The following is a 23,125-nucleotide window of genomic DNA, read 5'->3' as shown; positions in this document are numbered from 1 at the left end:
AGCACATGCATGGCACAATACCGCATCCTGTTGCATGATAAATTAATGTTTGCACTCGATTTTTCCCTCTTTAGTGCGTGTTCCAGATGCCGGAGTGTACATGTTGGGCATGGCAGTCTTTTCTTCCCAAAGTCCGATGCATCCTTTATCATCTACTCTCCTCACTGTTCCACAACCTCCCAGCCATGCCATAGAGGTAACGAATGATTTATTCTTGTTTATTTATTCATGGTTTTGTCACACTTTTTCACATTTCTTTTTTCTCTTTCTTCACACTCTCAGATGCTGTTGTTTCCTGCAATGAGCTTTGTTCAGGCAGGTCGTCTGTCCTCTTTGGAGTTTGTCACCAGGAACCTGAGCTCACAAGTCCACATCAGATTCCAGACCTACAGACCCAAATGCCCCGGCCAACACCTGCTGCTACCTAGTGAGTCATGCTACCCAGTAGATCAACTTGTAAACAGCAGGGGTTACAGATCACACATGAACATAGACCACCTGAGCCAACACCTCCACTTACACACATATTCATTTATACTGACCCTCCCTGTCAAAAGATGTTGGGTAAAAGAACAAGAAGAAAGTCCGTGAATGGAGATAAAACCGATAAAACATAGAGAAATTGCAAAAAAGCAGGGTGTTGTAATACTTATTTTCCTCACTGTATATATATATATATATATATATATATATATATATATATATATATATATATATATATATATATACATTGATACACTCAATTGAATACCTGCTGCTGTTAGTGTGAAATGGTGAAATTATCTGCTTCCATCAAAGTCTATTTCTCTGTTTAAGATGACTAATTAAACAGCTGAGATTTTTGTTTTAAATAGCTTCTTAAAGCTTTTATGCTTAAGCTTGTTATATAGTCCAAAAGAAGCAAAACAGTTTTTTTCTTTCTCCTCCAGCCCTGTGGTTGATGTTATTTGTTCTTGGCACGTCTAGGCAGAACTTCTTTCTTGCATCATTTCCAGAAACATTAGTATGATGAGTGTAGTTAAGTAGGAAGATAATTTCACCTGATGTCAGATCTGTACATTTAATTCTTCAAAGGTCTATACCAGGGGTCACCAACGTGGTGCCCGTGGGCACCAAGGGGCCCTCAAGGACAACATGGGGTGCCCTCAGCATCTTTTGAAAACAGAACAATTCACCAGTGGACTAAATCTGAAATGTTATTTTTTTACTGAAGCTCTTATTTTGAAGCATTTATGAAGCATTTTATCGTATCAATAAATTAGAACATTTGAGGATTTATATGGATTTCATAATGAGAATATCTAAAAGCAAATTAACCAGGAAAAGAAACAATAGAAATATCTTTATTATCTATGAAGTTTAGGTGAACGCCGACTCCTCTAGTTCATAGGTAAGTATTGGTAGCCCGTCCTATGACTCAGTACCCATAAAGTAGCCCTCAGCCTTAAAATAGTCGGTGACCCCTGGTCTATACAATAATCTACAGTATACATTGATCAATCATGTGAAGGGTGTTTTGAGGATCAGCTGGCACAGAATTAGTATATAAGAAAATATGAACATTCGCATGATGATTCTCAGTAATATAATGCGTTTTGCACTCCTCTTCCTCCTTATTAATCCCCTCAGCTACTGTGTTGGCGTTGTGCTTTCTTTTGTGGGTGTGACATCCATTAGTTCAGCAGCTGAGATTCTCATAAAGTTTAATATTTGGAGGCAAAGCAAAATTTTATCCTTGTTCTTGTTGCATCAAAAACAAATATCTCTGTTCCTGCAGAGTATTTAGAAAGTTTTACTTAGACTTTTTTTAGCATCTCTCAGGTTCTGATAATAACTCCTCTTGAGTCTTCTACCCACAGTAACACCTTTCATAGAAAGGTTGTTATCGTGACCTTATTTCCATGTATCTGGTCAGAAAATCAATCTGATATGCAGTGGCTGACAAGATAAGTTTTTAAACTGTCTCTATCAGCAGTCACATCTGTTTTCTGTCTCAGGTTGCAGGGGTTCGGCTTGCTCTCCAGTTGCTGTCTGTGTCCCCAGTCACACGTTGACCAAAGATCCTCCATCATGCCCCCCAGCAGAGCAATGGTGTCCCTTCAAGGGTCGTTGCCTGGCCTTGTCAGATCCATGCCACTCAACTTCCTGTACTAACTGCACGCCTGGTCACAATCTGCCACCTGGGGCATCAAGGCCTAAATACACCTTAACGAATGAAATAGTGTTCAGTCTCCCAGCAGGGCCAGGACATGTATTGGTGAGAAGGACCTGCTTTTGCCTTTAAGCTCGGTTTGACTTTTCTTTGTATTTTCTTTGTTAGATTAATGTGTGGATATGGTTGCAGATACAAGACCAGCTGGAGGACATCATGGTGTTCCCTGGTGATGTTATCGCTCTTCAACATGACAGTGGCCCATCATCTCTTCTTCAGTGTCAGTCTTCCCCACAGTCGTTGTGGCGACAGCCTGTTTTAGCCCTGAACTTATCGGAGTGGTTCTGGATGAACAGCACCAGAGAGTTGGTAGATTTCTCAGATCTGAACGTGGAAAATTTTGTGAAGAATGGTAAGGGAGGCTGGCTGGAGGAAGAAACATGCTTGATCAGAGTGCTCTATGTTGGACAAAATGAGACCCGGCTTCAGGGAGCGCAGCTGTCTGTCGGTCTACCCCAGCCTGGACTCTACAGCCTGCTGGTAAGTCATCGATTTACATATAATTTCCCTGCATGTATCTTACAGATGATTCGCGCATAGAGAGGCCACTTAGAAATGTGTGGCCTTAGAGGTTTAGCTTGTTCAGGTTTGATTTATTGTCAGAAAATGATTCTTTCTTGCTTCAGGTTTCCTCCACTGAGCCATCCTACCCTTCTTCAGCATCGTGTCCACTCCAAATAGTACCTCCCCTGGGTTTGACGATCCTCCACCCTCCAAACAATGGCACCCTCTACATGCAGCCAAACAACACCCGGCTTGTTCTCCGCGTTCATTCTCAATATGAGACGAGGGTATCTCGTCTAGGCACCAATCATAGTGTGACCTTCCAGTCAGAATGCCCGACTGAATTATTTTCCAGTCAAACTGTCTGTCAGCCTGGGTGGAGCCCTGGGTCAGAGGTTAAGGTCTCACAGCATTTCATGTATGCAGTGTTAGATCTGAGTCTGAAAAGAGAGGAAAAGAGCGGTCCAGTGAAGGTAGAGCTGGAGGCTCATAATAATGTGACCGAATCAAGCCTGACTGTGGTTGTTCACCTTGAAGAACCACTTGAAGGACTGGTGGTGAAGCCAGACCCAGAACACAGGGTCCTGATGGAGTCAGTGGTGGTAAGTTTGTGGTTCTTGGCCGCCTGTTGTGCTGATTGACCATATATGATTTAAGTGACAGTGTCCTCCTCCCTTTCTTTCAGAGCTATACTGCTTCAGTGGTTAAAGGGTCTAATCCAACATTCAAATGGACTGTGGACGATAAGCCCTACTTCACTTACTTCAACAGTGTCCTCAACGTGATCTACCAGAATGCTGCCATCTACAAGCTCACCGTGAGTTTTTGTTGCATGTGCATCACACTGGTAAAACTCAAGGCCTGCTGCTCAAATCAAATTTCTCCAGGCCTGAGGAGCCAAAAAGGCTTATCATATCAAAAAGCAACGGCACATTTTTTTAAACTGTGTAAAATGGCTAAACTTCAAAATAAATAGTAAATTTATAGCCTATAACCACTGCACCACCGAAGCATGTCCTTTCAAAGACATGATGATGCGAAAGTGGGCCAATAAAAAAATAACTTTTGGTACCCTTGATCTACCAGACTATTCTAATGTCTAAATGTTTTAGTTAAAGCTCCTTAATGTTGTTTAACATATTATGCTAGAAAATTATATTTTCCTTTTTTATCAGAATCTTGTAATTTTAGAGCTGGAAGTGACACCAGACTGAAAAGTTCTCTGGAACTCTCCTGCATCTCTTCCAGGTGACAGCAACGAACCATGTCAGCACACTGGTGAAACATTTCAACATAACTGTGGACCGACTGCAGCCAATGGCCAACCTCACAGTGAAGGGGGGTACCAGATGTGGTCCCTCAGGGGTCCAATCAGACTCTCACCACCTCCGTCGTCGTGGACATGTCGGTGCCAGCCACGTTCCGGTAGGATCCGTTGGAGAAGCGGGCATGTGGTCATTAAATTGATGATATACAACTTTTGAAACATGCCTGTAATCATCGTCTTTTTTATGTTTTTTTGTTGTTAACTATTTTTTTTAATTAATGAAGTGAAGAAGTTGTCATTTCCCAATTCTGTTTTTCTATTTCCATTCTTTTCTCGGCTTTAAGCTTCCTGTGTGCCATAATAGCACCACAGCAGTCGAAGCCTTGAATTTATAACTATGTGGTCAGGAAAGATTGCTGACAAGGATTTTCCTCTGTGCAACTGTTTCTCCAGAACTTGTCCTTTCCCCCATTTGTTTTACTCTTTTCAACCTTTTCTAACCTTCCTTCAGTTTAGCAATCTTTCTCTTACTCTATGCTTATTTCTTTCTTCTCTAAAGAGCCTTCAAGTTCTGAATTGATTGTTCTCCAAACCCTCCATTGATCTTATTGGTTGAGGAGATTCACATTTTCCAGTCCACTATGTATAATGTTTTGTACACAAACTGTCTCTTGGAGTTTACAGCATCAATCAGTGTGAAAAGGTTGATATCTTCCTTTTTGACCTTTCATCATGTCTTTTCCTCTGCAGATGGTCTTTTGGTGATGGCGGATATGAGGAATTTGAGTCAAAGCCTCCATATTCTCCTTCTCTCCTTTGTCCAGCCTCCCCTAATCAAATCCTCTTGAGCAAAAACATCACCTATATCTACTCTCAGCCAGGTATGGCCTCTTTCTTGAACCTGTCAGATAAGCAAATGCAACTAGAGCTGAAGTCTGGGCCAGGGTTTGAAGTAAACGATTTACTTTCTATTTTGTTGGAAGAAATATATTATTATCATTTTTTCTTTTGTTAATCATTTTTACTAAGTAATTCAATTTGCAAATTCAAAAGAAAATGTTCTTCAGATTACACAAGGTATAAAGAAACTAATCAGTTTTTTCCCCTTGGTTAGAATATTTACTGGTATTCTGTTTGATGGCATCAAAACATTTAAATAATGCGTGAAAAAAAAAACAGGATAATTTGGAAACCATAAAACTCATAAAAGCTATATGTTATAAAGGTTCAGTAAGGATTTCAATAGATATAATTCTTTATTATATATTGAAACAACAATTTTAATCCAAGTTGTGATTTTTTTCAATTCAGTAACGGATGACATTAAAATGACTTCAATTGGTATTAATCACAGTGATGTAAAAACTTTTTGCCTCTTTCTGATTTTTTTTTTTTTTTTTTGCATGTTTGTCACTTTAAGGTTTTTAAGACCATGAAACAAACTTAAGTATTTATCAAAGACATTGCAAATGAATGCAAAATGGAGTTTTGAGTAAAGGTTTTCCCTGTATAGAAAAATTATTGCACCTTAAACAAAATAACTGGTTGGGTCACCCTTAGCAGCAGCATCTGAAATGACTTGATCAATAATATGCAGTAAGTCTCTTACAGCATCATCTTTGCAGGATTGTTATTGTTTAGACAAATTTAAGGGTTTTCCAGTATGATTAGCTTTGTTAAGGTCATACTATAAGGCCCTTACAAGGTCTTTTACTCTGTTTTTCATCAGCCTTTTGGAGGTAGACTTGGTGTTGTGCTGCTGCAGAGGCCAAGTTGGATTTAGCTTAAAATCAAGAACGGTTGGGTGGACATTCGCCTTTAGGATGTTTTGGTAGACAGCAGTATGAATGGCTTAATTCCTCAAAGCAGATAAAAACTTTCTAGAACATATTTTTTTGTTAACTTTTAAAAGTTGGGATAACAAAAAGTTCAATCAGGCAGTTTGTTTTTGCAGTTCTCTTTTAAAAAAAACTAGAGATGAACCAACCTGATGCCTTGGTCGGATATTGGCTACGATGATGACTAATCAGCTGGTTCGGAATGAATGATTTGATATCAGATCCAATCCAGTTCACTTTACATGGAACTGTTGTTTCTTTCTTTTTGCTACTTATTTGTAAATAAGAAATATAAATTCTGTTTATATCTGTGTTAATTTGTCAATTTTAACAATGTTTATGTCAAAAAATCTTGATGATAAGAATAAACCAACAGATACCATACAGAAAACATTAAGTTTACTATTTTTTATTGCCCTGTTTGTTTCAGGTATTTACACAGCACTGGTGTCAGTATCCAATCGCTATGAGAACATCAGCCAGAGCATCAACATGAGTGTTTACAGCATCCTGACTCGTGTTGACATACAAACAGAGCCGCAGTTTCTGCTCGCAACAAAGTTGGCTGAATTTGAGGCCCATCCTCTGCCCTCACCGTATGGCATTCACTACGACTGGAACTTTGGGGACGGCTCCGCCCTCCAACAAGGCCGCCGTGTGGAGCATACATTCTCAGAGAGTGGCGTCTTCAACGTCTGTGTATCAGTAAACAACACCATCAGTTTCACATCAGCCTGTGCAGAGATATTTGTGTACGAGGAGATCGAAGACCTCACTGCTCAAAGCTCATCTCCCACAGAACTCCAAAGCCGCACTACTGTTAGGGCGCACCTGGGTTCTGGTAACAACATCACCTGGACGTTCTCAATGGGGGACGGCACCATATACACCACATCTGAACCTCAGATGTCGCACAGCTACATCAAAGAGGGCAATTACACAGTAAACGTGACGGCCAAGAATGCGGTGAGCTCCGGTTGGACAATCCTTCCGGTTCATGTGTATGTTTTACAAGTCATAAGGATGGAGCCTGCAGGATGTGTCCAAGAGCGGACCAAAGTGGTCTTTCATGCACAGGTCTCTGGTAATGCAACAATTCACTATTATCAGTGGAGTTTTGGGGATGGTAGCCCCAATGAAACTTTTCAAGGCAACCCCATGGTCTCGCACACCTACCAGTCCAGTGGGAACTACCACCTCTCTCTGCTCCTTTCAAGTGGAGTCAACAAAGCCACTAAAGCTAATTTCTTCAACTGGGTGTGTGTGCAGCCGTCTTTGACAAACATCAGCTTCATCCCTGATAAATCCCACTATACCGTTGGAGAAGAAATATATTTCAGAGTGACTGCTGAGCCTGAGTTCAACTACAGCTATCGGTGGGACTTTGGTAGAGAGGAAAGTCCATTCCTCATCCATGGCTCTGGAAATGTTGTGACAAAGTATAAAAAGCCAGGTCATTATCTGGTAACTGTTTATGTCTTCAACAACATCTCTGCCAATAACGCCAGTGCTGTTATTGACATTCTAGCACCAGTTGGACCAATCTTGATTCATCACAATGGGACAAATTACAATAACTTGTCACGGGGTGCTCCATACGCTTTCACAACTTCTTCCTTGGCCTCCGATGTCATTTACACCTGGAGTTTTGGAGATGGAAGTGTGCTTAGAGGTAAACGTGTCCTCCATTCCTACAACATCTCTGGGAAGTATAACATTAGACTTCAAGCTGACAACAGTGTTAGTCATAACGAGACTGCTCTACAGATTATTGTGCTTGCACCGATCCTAAGACTGAGGGTCAACTCTAGTTTGGTAAATGTCCCTCTTAATGATTCAGTCCACTTTGAGGCCTACAAGGAGGAGGGAGATGGTGTACGATATTTTTGGATTCTGTGTGACCGCTGCACCTCAATCCTAGGAAATCACACCATGTTCTACACCTTTCGCTCCATTGGCACCTTTAACATCATTGTAATAGCAGAGAATGACGTGGGAACAGCCCAAGCAAGTATCTCCTTGTTTGTCCAACGAAGGCTGGAGGGTCTGCAGATTTTGAAAGAGAAAGAGGGCAGAACCGCTGCACTGGAAAGCTGTTGCCATGAAACAAACAGTGGTCTCCGCCTTCAAGCAGGATTGAAGGAGGGCACAAACATGACATTTAGTTGGAGCATTGTCACAGAACTTGATCCTGACAGCTCATTTAATGCAAGTGGGAAGAATGTGGAGCTGAACATCCCAAAGCCAGGACCCTGCGACATCTCTCTACGAGCAGAGAACCTCCTGGGTCACCTTGTGGTCAACAAAACCATCAATTTCTTTGAACCACCAGCAGATGTTTTCCTAAAAATCAGCAATAACCCAGTTGCCACTGAAGCTTCAACAAACCTGACAGTAGAGATCACGAAAGGTTCAGATCTGCAGTATCAGTGGTCTGTGGATGGAAGAAATCTACAGTGGACCAAGCCGTCATTGACCTACACCTTCAATAGTCCAGGCCTAAAACAAGTTTCTGTAACTGTCTTCAATAATTTGAGCTCAGCAAACGTAACGAATACCATCCACGTGCAAGATATGATTTCTGGGTTAAGTTTCTCAGGACCCAATGAAGAGGATCAGCTTTATGTGAAAACCGGAGCTAACGTCTCTTTTGAGGGGAAGGTGAAGATGGGAACTGATGTGAGGTGGACATGGCTGGTGGAAGGAAAAACTAAATCAGGAAAGAAAATCTTTGTGGATTTTACTGAGCCAAAAACTGCCACCGTCACGCTCAATGCCACCAATAACATTAGCAGTGAATCCATTTCAAGGAAGTTCATTTTTCAGGATGCGATTAAAGCATTGGAACTGAAGGTGAGTAAGAAGCTGGTAGCAGTTAACGAAAATGTGGTGTTCACCCCCTATGTGATTGGAGCTACGGACGTCAACTTAACCCTCAGCATCGACAACGGGAAAACGATCTACCTTCAGGCAAACAAAAACTTCACTCAGAACTTCAGCAGGGCAGGCACCTACATGATGAATCTGATGGGATGCAACAAGGTAAGATAAACACAGACTGGTTTATTAAAATATACCTATATTGTTTCATTTTGATTGTCAGAGTATACATCAGTCCAATAGTACAATTAATGTTAGGAATTCAGTCTCATGCATTTCCCTGCAGTAAATTTAAATGTTATGGTTTATTAAATGTTTTCACAAATCTACATACTTTAAAGAAGAGTAACAAGAACTCTTCCCCTGTTTCCATGTGATACATATATATAAAGTTAAAGGTTGCCCTTGACATCCTCAAGTTCTTACATACATCGTTGACATACCTATCTCTCTACAATGTCAACATTTTATATAAAATAAATGTATTTTGCCTTGATTATCCAATGGGATATGAAGATGTATACTTAAGTAAGAAAAAATGATTTGTTATCTCAATAAGATGTCTAATTATCTTATTTGAAAGGTAGAAATACTTATTTATTTGGAAGATCACTGTGTTTGCCTGCTCAAATTCACCTGTCAACTGTCCACACTACAATCAATTAAATGATTTATAAACGCCTAAAAAAAACATAACTTAATTCAGTTGCTGTTCTCTAGATCTTGGTAGGCTCTAGCCTGCCATATAAAGCCCTTTAATAGTGGACAGTAGCTTTATTGTGGTAGGATGATGCTGCAAATTTGGGTACGCCACATGCAGCCTGCGGTCGGGTCATTACAGTTAACAGGTTAAGAGCAAATATACTTAAAACGTCTTTACTTTACTTTACAGCGTCCTGAATCCAGTCCCCTCTATTTTTTGCTGGCTTTGTGTTCTTCATTTACCTTTTTTTTGTTTTTAAAGGACCTGTTATTTTGCTAGTAACATATTTTGATGTATTTTTTAGTCGACTTTGTTGTGAAAGAGATGAAGAAAAAGGCATTGCTTTTTCGACTTTATAAACTGCTTTTACTGCCATACAAGATGGTGAAAAGCATCTGGAAACGTCTTAATTTTCAGACACGTTATTCTTGATCTGCAGTCACACCTTATGTTTGTTCAAGCTGGGGTTCATGTAAAAATATTATAATTACTCTAATACCTGGATTTCCCCATGAGTGTGAACAATATAATCAGGTTAACTGTTACATTAAATACAAGGTTACGTCCTTATAATTTGTTATAACCAGACTAAAATATATAAGTCTAAAATTTATAAGAATTGTTTTTAGTCCCTTTCAAGGTTTGGATAAGTATAGAAAAACAGCATCAGAGGATAGAAAAATATTTTGTCCTTTATTACCTTCTTTAATTTTTATTTTTTCCTTTCTTATTTTTTTCCTCCACTCTCCTTTCCTGTCTTTATTTCTTTTTTGCTCATGATTTTTTTCCATCTTTTCCTTTCTTTGTCATTCAAACTGCACTATACACTTAATAACTTTAAAATTATGTATTTTTTTTTCATGACAAACCAGATCGACTGTAAAAAAACGAACGTCCAGATTGTGGTGATGGAGCCAGTGAGTGGGCTTTCAATCCAGGGAATCCAACCAGCCATCCCTGTTGGAGAGAAGAGGATATATACTGCTGACATCAAGAAGGGGGAACCTGTTGATTTCTTGTGGACGTTTGACATGCCTCACTTAAAAGTCCATTTTGTGAAAGGGAAAGAGGTTTGATTGTTCACACATTTAATATTCTCAGATTTTAACATCAGTGTCAGAACAAGATGAACGACTATTAACCCACTTAATTGTTTGTCTATCTCTATGATTTTAGGTGTCTTACACCCCGGAACAACCAGGCACTTTGATTATTTATCTGGGAGCTTTCAATAGCATAAATTGTCGGAACATCACCGAGCGCATACAAGTGCAGACAAAGATCAATTCTACTAACCTGTATGCCATGCCGCAGGATACTTTCATCAACAAGACAATCACTTTTATGGTCTCGATTACTCCTAAATCTAGCCCAGTGAACTGCACATGGGACTTTGGGGATGGCTTTGTAAAAGCCAACAACAACACCGACCCTGTTCACTATAAGTACAGTAATGCGCAACATTATCAGGTCCAGGTATGTATAACCTTATGCTTCCAACAGTTTTTTATCTATAGTTTTTTTTTTGTTATATCACAGCCACAAACTTAATTTTTTTATAACAAAGAAGCACATCATTATGAGGTAGAAGGAAAAGAGCTGATCTCAAGTTTAGACAGAAATGTTTATTGTGTGGTTTCAGAAATTAGCTCAAGCTTAAATTGCAGGGATGGAATCTTTATTGCATTTAGGGTTTGACTTTGACTGGTTCTATTTCATCCCTACTGACCGCCAGAGGGCGGTGCTGAAAGCACTGAATGTTCCCTTCGGGCATGCGCAGTTCGAGTAATTATACCAACAGAGTCACACCTGTGACACCGGATGACCACTCAGAAGCTATATAGCCTGGTGTCATCCTTTGCTCTGCTCCTTTTTTCTTCTCGCAAGCGGTTCGCTAACTTCCCCGTTGTCTGAAGCCCCTGTCTCTTGACCGGAGTTGCGGTTATTCTCCGCCCTCCCAGGGCTGCAACGGGTCGATTCTGAAGATTACGGAAGGTAAGTGAGTTGTTTGCTGGTGATGGTAGCGTCCGCGCCCCCTCTCCCGGCTCACGACTTTAGCTTTTTACCTACAGCTTCGTGCTGTTTTGTTCCGAACTGGTGACGGCAGCGTTTTCGCCCCTACTCCCAGTGTGAATAACTTCACTGCCGAAGTTATATACGGCTAACGTAGTTAGCTTCTTTAGTTTGTTGGTGTTATACCTGGTGACGGCAGCGGTTTTCGCCCCCTCTCCCAGTATATTCCCTACTTTTGCATCCTTTTTTTCACCGGTCTGCGCTGCTATAATTACTGACGGCCGCGGTTTTCGCCCCCTCTCCCAACCAAGTGTGGTCTACTTTGTTGCCGAAGTTGGAGACGGCTAACGTTGTTAGCCTTTTTTGGTTTGTTTGCAGCCTTCTTCATCGGTCTGCTTAATTATAAATGGTGACGGCAGCGTTTTCGCCCCCTCTCCCAATATCAACCTTTTTTTGCAGCCTTTTCGTTGGTCTGCTCTCTTAATTGGTGACGGCAGCGTTTATCGCTCCTACTCCCTACTTAAGTTGCCATACAGCTAACGTTGTTAGCTTTTTTTGTTTATTGCTTTTATACCTGGTGACGGTAGCGGTTCTCGCCCCCTCTCCCGGTATCGGCCGCCTTGTGTCCGCAGCCTCTCTTGTTTTATCCGCTATAATTGGTGACGGCAGCGTTGTTCGCTCCTACTTCCAACTTAGGTTTCCATACAGCTAACGTTGTTAGCTTTTTTGGTTTATTGGTTTTATACCTGGTGACGGTAGCGGTTCTCGCCCCCTCTCCCAGTATCGGCTGCCTTGTGCTCGCAGCCTCTTTCGTTTCTCTGCTGTAATTGGTGACGGCTGCGTTTGCGCCCCCTCTCCCGATTTTCGATAACTTTCTGTTCTTTAAGCCTTGTCGGCCTTCGACATGGATGGCTCTCACAGCTGCATAGATTGTGGGGCTGCCCTGCAGGCAGAGGATGGCCACGACCTGTGCCCTACCTGCCTTGGACATGAGCACCTTTTGGAGGCGCTGTCTGAGAACCCCTGTATGAACTGCAGCTTTATGCCCCATGCAGTGAGGGTGGCCCGGTTGGCCCAGTTGTGCCCCCAGGAGGGCTCGGACCTTCCGCCCTCTGGGCAGGTGGTTCCCCCCAAGCGTTCTAAGCGCCGTGGTGGGACCACAGCATCTGTGCCCCTCCCCCGGAGGAAGCGGGCCAAACCTGACCAGGGCCTGTCCACAAGGGTGGAGCAGTTGTCAGCAGAGCTGGCAGAGATGAAGTCCTTGTTGCAGACACGGCAATCTGATCCCTCGCTCCCAGTGGTTGGGCTCTCTTCCCCACCAATGCCCGAGCTGGTTGTAGAGGATGACGTTATCTCTCTGGCTGCCTCCGCTTCTCATTTTAGAGATGAGGAGGAGGCAGGGTCCTCTCAAGCCTCTGAGGCTGGTTCATTTTCATCTCAGAGTGCGGTTGGAGAGGCCGGTGACGGTTCCATGCGGGAGGTCATGTCTATGGCCCTGAAGCAGCTGCAGCTGGAACTCCCACAAGGAGAGGCATCCAGCTCTGGCAGTGCTTTTTTCAGACGTGGAAGGGCTCCTACTCCTTTTTCTGTACCTCCATCAGAGGAGTACCTGAAGGAGTTACACGCCTGTTGGCGGGAACCGAGAGCGCTGTCGCGTCTCTCCTCGGATGGTCGTGTATTAGCTGCCATGCATGAGTCAGTGAAGGCCGGCCTGGACCGTATGCCAGCAATTGAACCAGCTGTTGCTTCACTGATTGTGTCACCAGATGAAGCCCTGCGTCCTGATGTCCGGTGCCCGCGGACTCAATGTCGGGTTACAGATGACCTCCTCTGTAAGGCGTACAATGCAGGAGCGCGTGCTGGCCGCCTTGGCAATTCCCTGGCGCACCTCATGTTTGCCCTGTCTGCATCTGTTCAGGACACTGGTGGTGCAAGTGCGGCGATTGGTTATAGTGACGCAGCGCTGCAGGCCTTCGCGCTGATGACCAGAGAGCTTGGACGGGTCATGTCTTTCCTTGTCCAAGCTCGTAGACAGGTCTGGTTGGCACAGTCTCCTCTGACTGAAGCATGCCGTAGGACCCTCGGGGGTGTCCCGGTTGTACCAGGGGAGCTGTTTGGATCAGCTGCCTTGGAGGCGCTGGAACGGACTGCTCGGGCACGTCAGACTAGCCAGCAGCTTTCCGGCCTTCGCAGGAGCATACCTGCCTTTCCCCAGCGTTCGGGCCGCCCTGCCACTACCCCCAGCGTTCAGCCACGACCTTAGACTGGTGGCAGACCTGTTGGTTCCTATCCCCATGATGTGCGGCAGAGACCGAGAAGGGACTTTCGTGAGCCAGTCTGCCGCCCTGTTAGACAGACCCGGGCCTCAAATCCTGGACGCCCTCCCCCCAGAGCCCCCAGGGGCCGTGGGGATAGAAGATGATGCCACCGGGCCAGCCGTCGGACATTTTTCCCATCAGCAGCTGAATTTCTGGGCTGCTCATGCCGTAGATCCATGGGTTGCCACCTTAACCAATGGCTACAGGCTCCAGTTCCGACGGCGGCCCCCCCTCTCACACCGGGTCAAGATGACTGTCATCACAGACCCGGTGAAATCTCAGGCACTAGACCAGGAGCTTTCCGCCCTCCTGGGCAAGGGGGCAATCGAGTCTGTAGATCCTCTGCAGCAACCCAGAGGCTACTACTCCACATACTTCCTTGTGGCCAAGAAGACCGGCGGTTTTCGCCCCATTTTAGATCTAAGGGGACTGAATCGGTACCTGAAGGTCCTTCCCTTCCACATGCTCACCATAACAGAGGTCCTTCAGACCATTGTGGCGGGAGATTGGTTTACATCAGTAGATCTGACAGACGCCTACTTTCACGTGCCTATTGTGGCAGAACATCGCCGTTTTCTCAGGTTCGCCTATCGGGGGCGCCATTGGCAATTCCGGGTGCTCCCATTCGGGCTCTCCCTTTCCCCTAGGGTGTTTACTCGATGCGTGAAAGCAGCCCTCTCTCCTCTACAGGCCTCCGGAGTCAGGATTCTGCCATACCTGGACGATTGGCTTCTTTGTGCTCCCTCTCAGGTAGCTGCCTCTCGGGATACGTCCCAGCTTCTACTTCATGTGTCAATGTTAGGCCTCAAAGTCAACTTGGCAAAGAGTTGTCTGGTTCCATCTCAGACAACCACCTTTCTTGGGATGCATCTGGACTCTGCTACCATGATGGCCCGTCCATCTGTTCACAGGGTGGACGACATACTCCAGCTTGTCCGTCGATTCAGACTGGGCAGGGAGTTTCCCTACATCACCTTCCTGCGAATGCTGGGCAAACTGACATCAGTCACTCGTGTCGTGCCCTTAGGGCTGCTCCTTCTGCGTCCTTTGCAGCGATGGCTCAACAGCTTTCGCCTAGACGCCAGGCTGCACAGGCATCGCAGGCTAATGGTGACCAGGAGCTGCCTCCATGCCCTAGCTCCTTGGCGAGACGGGACCCTTTTGTCCAGTGGTGTTCCAATGGGGCTAGTAGTGTGTCGAAGGGAGGTGGTCACCACGGATGCCAGCCTCATGGGCTGGGGTGCCGTGTGGCAACACAGAGCTGTTCGGGGTCTCTGGGACCCAAGGGAGCGCACCGAACACATAAATGTGCTGGAGCTGCGGGCTGTGCACATGGCCCTCAGGTGCCTTCTGCCCCACCTACTCACTGGTTTGGCCGACTCTACGGAGGGTTCTCGAGCAGGGCCACAGAGTGTTGCTGGTAGCTCCGTTCTGGCCAGCGCGGCCGTGGTTCCCGCTGCTTTGGAGTCTGTGTCACGGTACTCCATGGCGTCTTCCAGCAAGGAGGGATCTGCTGTCTCAGTTGGGGGGACAGATATGGCACCCCAACCCTCAACGTCTCCAGCTGTGGGCATGGCCCCTGGGAGGCTGACTGGGTGTTCAGACACCGTGAGACACACCGTATTGAGTGCTAGGGCTTCCTCCACTCGGCTGCAGTATGCTAACAGATGGCGCCTCTTTTCTCAGTGGTGCTCTGCCCACAATGAGAACCCGCTTTCCTGCTCGGTGCCCACTATTTTGGAGTTCCTCCAGTCTCTCCTTGATAAGGGCCGCTCTCCTTCGACCCTTAAAGTGTATGTTGCAGCAATTTCATGTCTTCACCGAACTGTTGACAACCGTACAGTGGGGCGCCATGAACTGGTTTCACTTTTTCTGCGTGGTGCTCGTAGGTTGTGCCAGCGGCCAGCCCCACGAGCCCCAGATTGGGATCTGCCATTGGTTCTCACAGCTCTGTGCCACCCTCCATTCGAGCCTTTGGCACAAGCAGAACTCAAGTGGCTTTCCTGCAAGGCTGCTTTCCTGATGGCTATCGTCTCAGCTAAGAGGGTCAGCGAGCTACATGCTCTTTCTGTCAGCCCTAGGTGTATCAGGTGGAATCCAGATGGCTCTGGTGTTACCCTGTGGCCTAATACTGCGTTTGTGCCTAAGGTGTTGTCTCCTTTTCACCGTAACCAGCCATTGCGGCTCGCTCGGTTTCAGCCTCAATCTGGTACAACTGAGAATGAGTCGGAGTTGTTGTGCCCAGTAAGAGCGTTGGAGGCATACATTGCAGCCACCGCCAATCTGAGACGCTCGGACCAGCTTTTCCTATGCTATGGGGGTCCAAGGTTAGGCTGTCCTCTTTCTAAACAGCGTCTGTCCCATTGGATTGTGAGTGTCATCTGCCACGCCTACGCTGCAGGTCACTGCTCCCTGCCAGTCGGTGTGAGAGCACATTCCACCAGGAGCGTCACCGCTTCCTGGGCTGCTTTGAGAGGGGTTCCGCTGGAAGCTATATGTGCTGCTGCTTCATGGGCTTCCCCAACCACCTTCACCAGGTTCTACAGTGTCAATGTGGCTGCCCCTCATCCCCTGGGTCAGGTCCTTTTACAAGGTTCTGCTGGGCCTCCTCTGTGAGGTATGTGCTCAGGATTCCTTGTGACATCGTTGGCATTAGTCATTCAGTGCTTTCAGCACCGCCCTCTGGCGGTCAGTAGGGATGAAATAGAACGAAAGTTACGTATGTAACTACGGTTCTATGAATCCCGGATGACCGCCAGAGCTTCTCTGTCACTCAGAATCCTTGCTTTTGCGAGAAGATTCTGTAGGAGCAGAGCAAAGGATGACACCAGGCTATATAGCTTCTGAGTGGTCATCCGGTGTCACAGGTGTGACTCTGTTGGTATAATTACTCGAACTGCGCATGCCCGAAGGGAACATTCAGTGCTTTCAGCACCGCCCTCTGGCGGTCATCCGGGATTCATAGAACCGTAGTTACATACGTAACTTTCGTTATTGTAATATAAACTTGATTTGATCAAAAATATTCCCATATTTAAGGTTGTTGCTGTGTCAGAATGTAACTCAGCCCCAATCTCCAGTCCTTTCCACCTCCCTATCATCTCTGACAATCTTATTCTGTAATTTTTGAGGTGCACCAATCACAGTAGGAAACATAACGGAACGATAATGTAATGATGTATACTTAGGAACTTAAGGACATGAGAGGAACATGGAACAACAAGGTGCAACTGAAAACATGAGTTAGGGCGAGCACAACAGTAGAAACCAGCAAAGAATAGCTGGGAATCTTTATACTGAGGAGATTGGTTGCTAGATTGAGCACATATGGGTCTAATTAACACACTGAGTTTCATCTCTGATGGAAATATGCAGAGGGAAATGTGGTAAAACAACTGGAGTACTAAACAGAATGCCTACATGTAGAAACTAATCAGGGCAAATCACAATCTACGTTCATGGAATACTAAAGACCACAACACAAGTGAGCACTAGGAATCTCAAAACTACGAAATTAGCTAAAAGTAGAACCACAGGCTTGACAAAACCAAATATAAGAACAAAGTGGAAGATAAAAAAGTTTAAAAATAATACATGTCTCTGCTGAAAAAAGAAGCATTGCCATAGCATGATGCTGCCATCACCATGTTTGGGACCACAATATTCCAGAACATGGTGATGGCAGCATCATGCTATGGTATTGTTTTTTTTTGTTTTTTTTTATCAGCAGAGACATGAGTTATCTTTTGACTTTTTTATCTTCTACTTTGTTCTTATATTTAGTTTTGGTTAGGATGGTGTGGTCAGGGTATCTAATATTTCAAAATTGTGACAGAATGTCACATTTTCGCCGGCTTGGTTTAGGTTTAGAGTTTAGGTTAACTGTTCTCCATTTTCAGAGGATAGATAAAACAGCACTCTGTGTGTGAATTATCTCTGAGCTGAATGCTTTTTTCTATTGTTGTTCACTAACGTACTATGAAATCCTATGAGGTCCCAATAAAACAGCTGATTTAATACTCATGTGAAGTTTTTTTTTTTTTTTTTTCCCCCAGCGTTTTTATTGTCATTACACTGTCACAAGTACAGAGCAACGAAATTCACTCTCTGCATTTGACCCATCCTTGGGGAGCAGTGGGCTGCCATTGTGCGCAGTCTGAGGTTAAGGGTCTTGCTCAGGGAACCAGAGTGTCAGTCCATGGGAGTACGACTTGAACTCAGAACCTCTGGATTCCAGGCCCAATGACCTAACCACTAGGCCCCGTTCCCCTTAAGCTACACACAGTCAAACCTTTTCACTATTTAAGTGTCTTTGGATTTTATTTAGGAGTGGCAGAATATCGATAGGGCTGAACACCAATGTAAGCCAAGCTTTCACAGTGTTGTACTTCTTTAGTTCTGCTTCAAAATGATGTGCTTCCTTTTGTTGGTCACACTAAAACACATTGAAATGTGTTGTAACAAAATTCTTAAAGGTGAAATGTTTACTTAAGAGTCTATTTTGGTCATTTTAAATTTCAAGGATTGAAGGATTGGAATGTTTAAATGTAAATTCTGTCTTGTTATTTTTTTGACTAGCTCTTTTCTCCTTCCCTGACAGGTAAACTGCAGTAACCAGGTGAGCTGGAAATTGGGCGACGTGGAGGTTAACATCAGAGAATTGGACTGTGAGGAGCCAGACGTTCAGATTTCTCAGTCCCGCCTGGTTCTTTGGCGTTCTCAGCCTATTTCAGCAGAAGCCATAGTGGACTTAAAGGGCTGTTTTCACTACAGAGCTCATTACCTATGGCAGGTTTTTCCAGAGTCCTCCTGTGAAGATTTAATGAGAGAGAGAGAGAGCCCTCTACCCCCCAACCTGAGGTCTCAGATTCCTCCCAGTGAAGCAGTCCGCCTGCCTGTGGAGGTGGATGTGCAGCGGCTACAGCTGCTGCTGCCGAAGAGGGCTTTGGCAGCAGGGAACTACTGCTTAGTCTTTTCTCTGGCATATGAAGGTGTGCCTCTAAGGAAGGATGCTTATCTGGAACTCAGTATCGTGGCTGCTAAGTGAGTACAAAAACATCCTTTATATTTATGCGTCTTTGTTCCTTATAGAGAGTAGAGGAGATGAGCATGGCCTCCAGCTGTTTGTTTTATTTTTATTTGAAAGAGAATAAATTAAAACCCTGATTGCAAATTCCACCAAGTGGAAGAAGCGAACCCCATCCATGTTACAAAGTATCTACTTTTTCAAATACTGTAAGTTATTATTTTCAGTTTTATTTGAGTTTGAAAGAAAAAGACTTCCTTGATGTGCAGAATAAAAATGTCCTATTGCTTATTACAACATTTACTCCTTGGAAGGTTTTATGTATCACTCCTGCACATTAGCAAGTTTCTCTCTATTTTATCTGAAATTTTGATCAATTTTTTTTTTTTTTATCAGGTTGAAGCCAATTATCGAGGGGGAAGTCACAGGGTTTGGCCCAGGACTCAGGACCTGCAGCTCAGCGCAGAGCAATCCTACGACCCCAACATGGACCCAGACAACCAGTCTCCACTGTATTATCTATGGGAGTGTGAAACTACATCTAAGGTATTTGCCTAAAAATGTCAAGACTTGTGTGTCAGTGGGTTGCTAATATACAAACAAAACTAGAGCTGCAAGCAGAAAGAATTCCAAGATCATCTGTGGTATATTCCATTCAACTGTTTTTCACGTCCATTTTTTTCTGTTGCTTATCATTCAACCTGCACTGCTGTTGACTTTGCAAAGGCTTTCCCTTCAAACAGTGCAAGGTCTGTGTTTTGGCCTGAACAGTAATTAAACACATCGTCTCCAGTCTCCCCCAACATTTAACCCGTTCCAGTTCGCCTTCATCTGCTCTCCACCTGAGCCTGGCACACCTGGAGGAGAAGAACACCCACCTGCAGATGCTGTTCCTGGACTTCAGTTCAATTCAATTCAGTTTATTTCTATAGCGCCAATTCACAACACATGTCACCTCAAGGGACTTTACAGTTCACTAGATCATCCAGTCAGATAGATTAATCCAAGTTTTCTATCTAAGGAAAACCAGTTGATCGACCAGTTAATCAGTTGCATCGACTTAATTGACTTGAATGCAATCCCTCACACTAAGCATGCTTGTAGCGACAGTGGAGAGGAAAAACTCCCTTTAACAGGAAGTAACCTCCAGACTCAGTGCCATCTGCCGAGGCCGACTGGAGTTCAAGGTGACAGAAGCAGAGATAAAAAGGCAACTGTAAAAGGCGGCCCCATCCAGGAAACACGCAGCCAGACAGACGAGCTCTGAGCCAGCTCCCATCTCAGAGGATGAAGAGAGCACATCCAGCCAGTCACAGTCAGAGAAACAGGACTACACTGGAAAACAGGCCGATCTCAAACATCAGTTCAGCTTTCAGGACAATCATCCCACAGCATCTGATAGGAAAACTGAAACAGCTGGGATTCAATGCACTCCTCTGCAATTGGCTGTTAGACTTCCACACCAACAGACCTCAGTCAGTCCAGGTCGGACAGAACACCTCTGGTGTCTTCATCATAAGCACAGGCTCCCCTTAGGGCTGCGTCCTGAGCCCCCTGCTGTTCACCCTGATGCCTCATGACTGCGTTCCCAGGTTCACCACCAATCACATCGTGAAGTTTGCAGACGACACCACGGTGGTGGGCCTCATCAAAGACGACAACGACCGAACTAAGTGGAGCAGCTGGTGGACTGGTGCAAAGATAACAGCCTCATCCTGAACATGGAGAAGATGAAGGAGATCATTGTTGACTTCAGGAAAAACCGTCCTAACCATACTCCACTGGTCATCAATAGCTCAGCTGTAGAGGTGGTCAACAGCACCAAATTCCTGGAGGTGCAAATCACTGACAACCTCACCTGGACTGTAAACACTACCTCAGTGGTCAAAAGGGCACAAAAGCGCATGTATTTCCTGCGGAGGATAAAGAGAGCCCACCTGACCCCACCCATCCTCACCACCTTCTAGAGAAGCACCATAGTGAGCGTTCTGACCAGCTGTCTCACTGTGTGGTGTGGAGGTTGCAGCATCTCAGACTGGAAGAAAGTGAAGAGTGATGAGAACAGCAGAGAAGATCATCGGGGCTCCTCTTCCCTCTATAAAAGACATTTCATCCCAGCCTCGCATGTCCCGAGCCCATAACATCATAAATGATCCCTCACACCCCCACCACGGACTGTTCTCCCTGCTGCCCTCTGGGAAGAGACTTCGATGCAGTCGATAAAGGTCCAGCACATTCCAGAACAGCTTCTTCCCCACCGCCATCAGACAGCTGAACTGTTGAAAAAAACTGAATCATGTCTCAGACTCTGCACCAAACTGACAACACCAAACCAAAACACTGCAAAACCACATCATATATATATATATATATATATATATATATATATATATATATATATATATATATATATATATATATATAATTTCTCCCGTACTGTTAACATTTGATCACTGCTGCACTTTAAAAGATGGAAATGTGATGAGAGCTGTACAAAACTAAATTTAATTTTGTATGCACTCTGTTTATACAAAATGACAATAAAGTTGTCCAAGTCCATGATATTCTAAATTGTAAAACACTCCTAGAGGTTGCAGTCATTTTTTTGTGTTATAATGTTTTGCATATTTTTAACTTAGCAAAAGACTAATGCATTTAGATGGAAATGGGTGTGGCCTAGTTAATCTGGTGCAGGACTATGTAGTGATTCTGTACATTTGATGTGAGGTTTAGCATAAGAAAAACTACACTTTTTCTGCATCTGAGTGCTTGAAAGTTTCCAGTTTAAAGCAGCAGAATTAGATGTGGTGGTGAAGAAAAGATAAAGTAAGATGTCAAAGTGGGATACTGTTATCATTAGAATTAAAGTTATTATAGTGTAAAACTTGGACTTTACTTTTTTCATCAAACCAAAAAACTTTGTTTCAGATACAAAATAAGATAAACATCTGTTGAGAAAAGACAAGGTAGCCAGGTGCTTAAGGAGTTCTAATTCATTGAGCTTAGTCTATATGTTTTGAATAATCTCAGAATCAGAAATACTTTAATAATCCCAGAGGGAAATTACTTTTGTTACACACTCTCATTACAGTTTTACATGATATATACACACATCCAACTATACAATATAATAAGATAAATGAGATATTAATGTTATATTTTAAATTGCTTTCTCCTGTTATCTTTGGAAGGGCTCCTTTCCATCATCACAATCTTTATCTTTCTTCATAGATTCTTTATTAGATGCAAATCAGGACTCGAAAATGTTAATATTAGGGCTGCAACTAATGATTATTTTGCAAATCAATGAATTTGTCGAATTCTTTTTTTTCAATTAATGGATTAATAATTGCATAGAGTAGAATTTTTTTATGAAATGAAACCACGTAAAACAAAAACTTTTCCACATGAGTTCTGGATAGAGCATATTGAAAGACTAAAAATATTTTTCTATCTAAAATGCAAAATGTTTCTATTTGTTTGGGTTTTTTTTATTTACAATGTTGGTATAATTACTGCTCTGCTTACTGCTCTGTCAGCTAAAAGCATGATTTAGTGTCTGTATACTTCAGTTAACGATTAATCGATTACAAAATTAGTTGACGATTATTTAAATAATCAATTCATTCCAATTAATCCAATTAATTGTTTCAGCCCTAGTTGACCTAATGTCAAAACACACATTTTGAAAATGAAAATATAAATTTTGGGATTAACTTTAAATGCAAGCTTAAAACTCCAAAAACGCATTGTTGGTTACTTAGGGAGTATTTTCCTAAGTGTGGCTGCTTATAATTGCCTGTAAATATTGTATTGTTATCTGTTGAATCAAAGCAGTAAATCACTTTAGACTCTCTTGGTGTTTTTTGTTTTGTTTTTTTTGTTTTATCTTTGACTTAAGCCCTTGGGAACAACACACAAACTGTTCAACAAATCTCCGGATTTATTTTAATTCAGCTTGTAAGAGCGAAGAATAACAAAGCAGAGCTGTGATGGACAGAGAAGGACGCTTTGGATAAACCACTGCCTGCTGAGAAGCATTGACGTCAAACAGAGAAAATGTCTGTCAGTGTGTCTCTGAAATGTTAGTTGGTGTTGATTTTCATGTTTTTGGTGTTTCTTGCTGCTTCGGTGGACGGAACTGTGAAGCATTAAGCAGAAAACGAGTAGAATGTGTTCAGTAGAATGGAGCTAAACTCTAAAAAAACTAAACTCTTAAGGAAAATAGCCTTAAAGAGTGTGTGTTTGTTTATGTGAGCTGAACACAGATTCAGGCATTTAGATTGTATAACTGTTCGGGGATATAGTCAGCATTCCACAGCCAGTGCTTTTGCTCCACACCCCTAACCATTACGCAGCCCACA

At 43.5% G+C, this 23,125-nt stretch overlaps 1 protein-coding gene across 1 annotated transcript in view; it reads left to right on the top strand.

The window, feature by feature from the left end:
* pkd1a (polycystic kidney disease 1a) overlaps positions 1–23,125 on the top strand; it is a 103,125-nt gene that overhangs the window by 49,252 nt on the left and 30,748 nt on the right. Inside the window, 15 exon segments of the mRNA XM_038271915.1 lie at positions 75–196; positions 283–427; positions 1,998–2,257; positions 2,345–2,692; positions 2,839–3,318; positions 3,402–3,533; positions 3,965–4,054; positions 4,056–4,141; positions 4,734–4,864; positions 6,252–8,863; positions 10,277–10,474; positions 10,581–10,880; positions 18,336–18,778; positions 19,158–19,171; positions 19,174–19,307. Coding sequence (XP_038127843.1) covers positions 75–196; positions 283–427; positions 1,998–2,257; positions 2,345–2,692; positions 2,839–3,318; positions 3,402–3,533; positions 3,965–4,054; positions 4,056–4,141; positions 4,734–4,864; positions 6,252–8,863; positions 10,277–10,474; positions 10,581–10,880; positions 18,336–18,778; positions 19,158–19,171; positions 19,174–19,307 — 5,495 coding nt within the window.

This window comes from Cyprinodon tularosa, unplaced genomic scaffold, assembly GCF_016077235.1.
Source record: "Cyprinodon tularosa strain WSP-4 unplaced genomic scaffold, ASM1607723v1 ctg81, whole genome shotgun sequence".
NCBI classification, from domain to species: Eukaryota; Metazoa; Chordata; class Actinopteri; order Cyprinodontiformes; family Cyprinodontidae; genus Cyprinodon; species Cyprinodon tularosa.
This window is presented reverse-complemented; position numbering and strand designations above follow the sequence as displayed.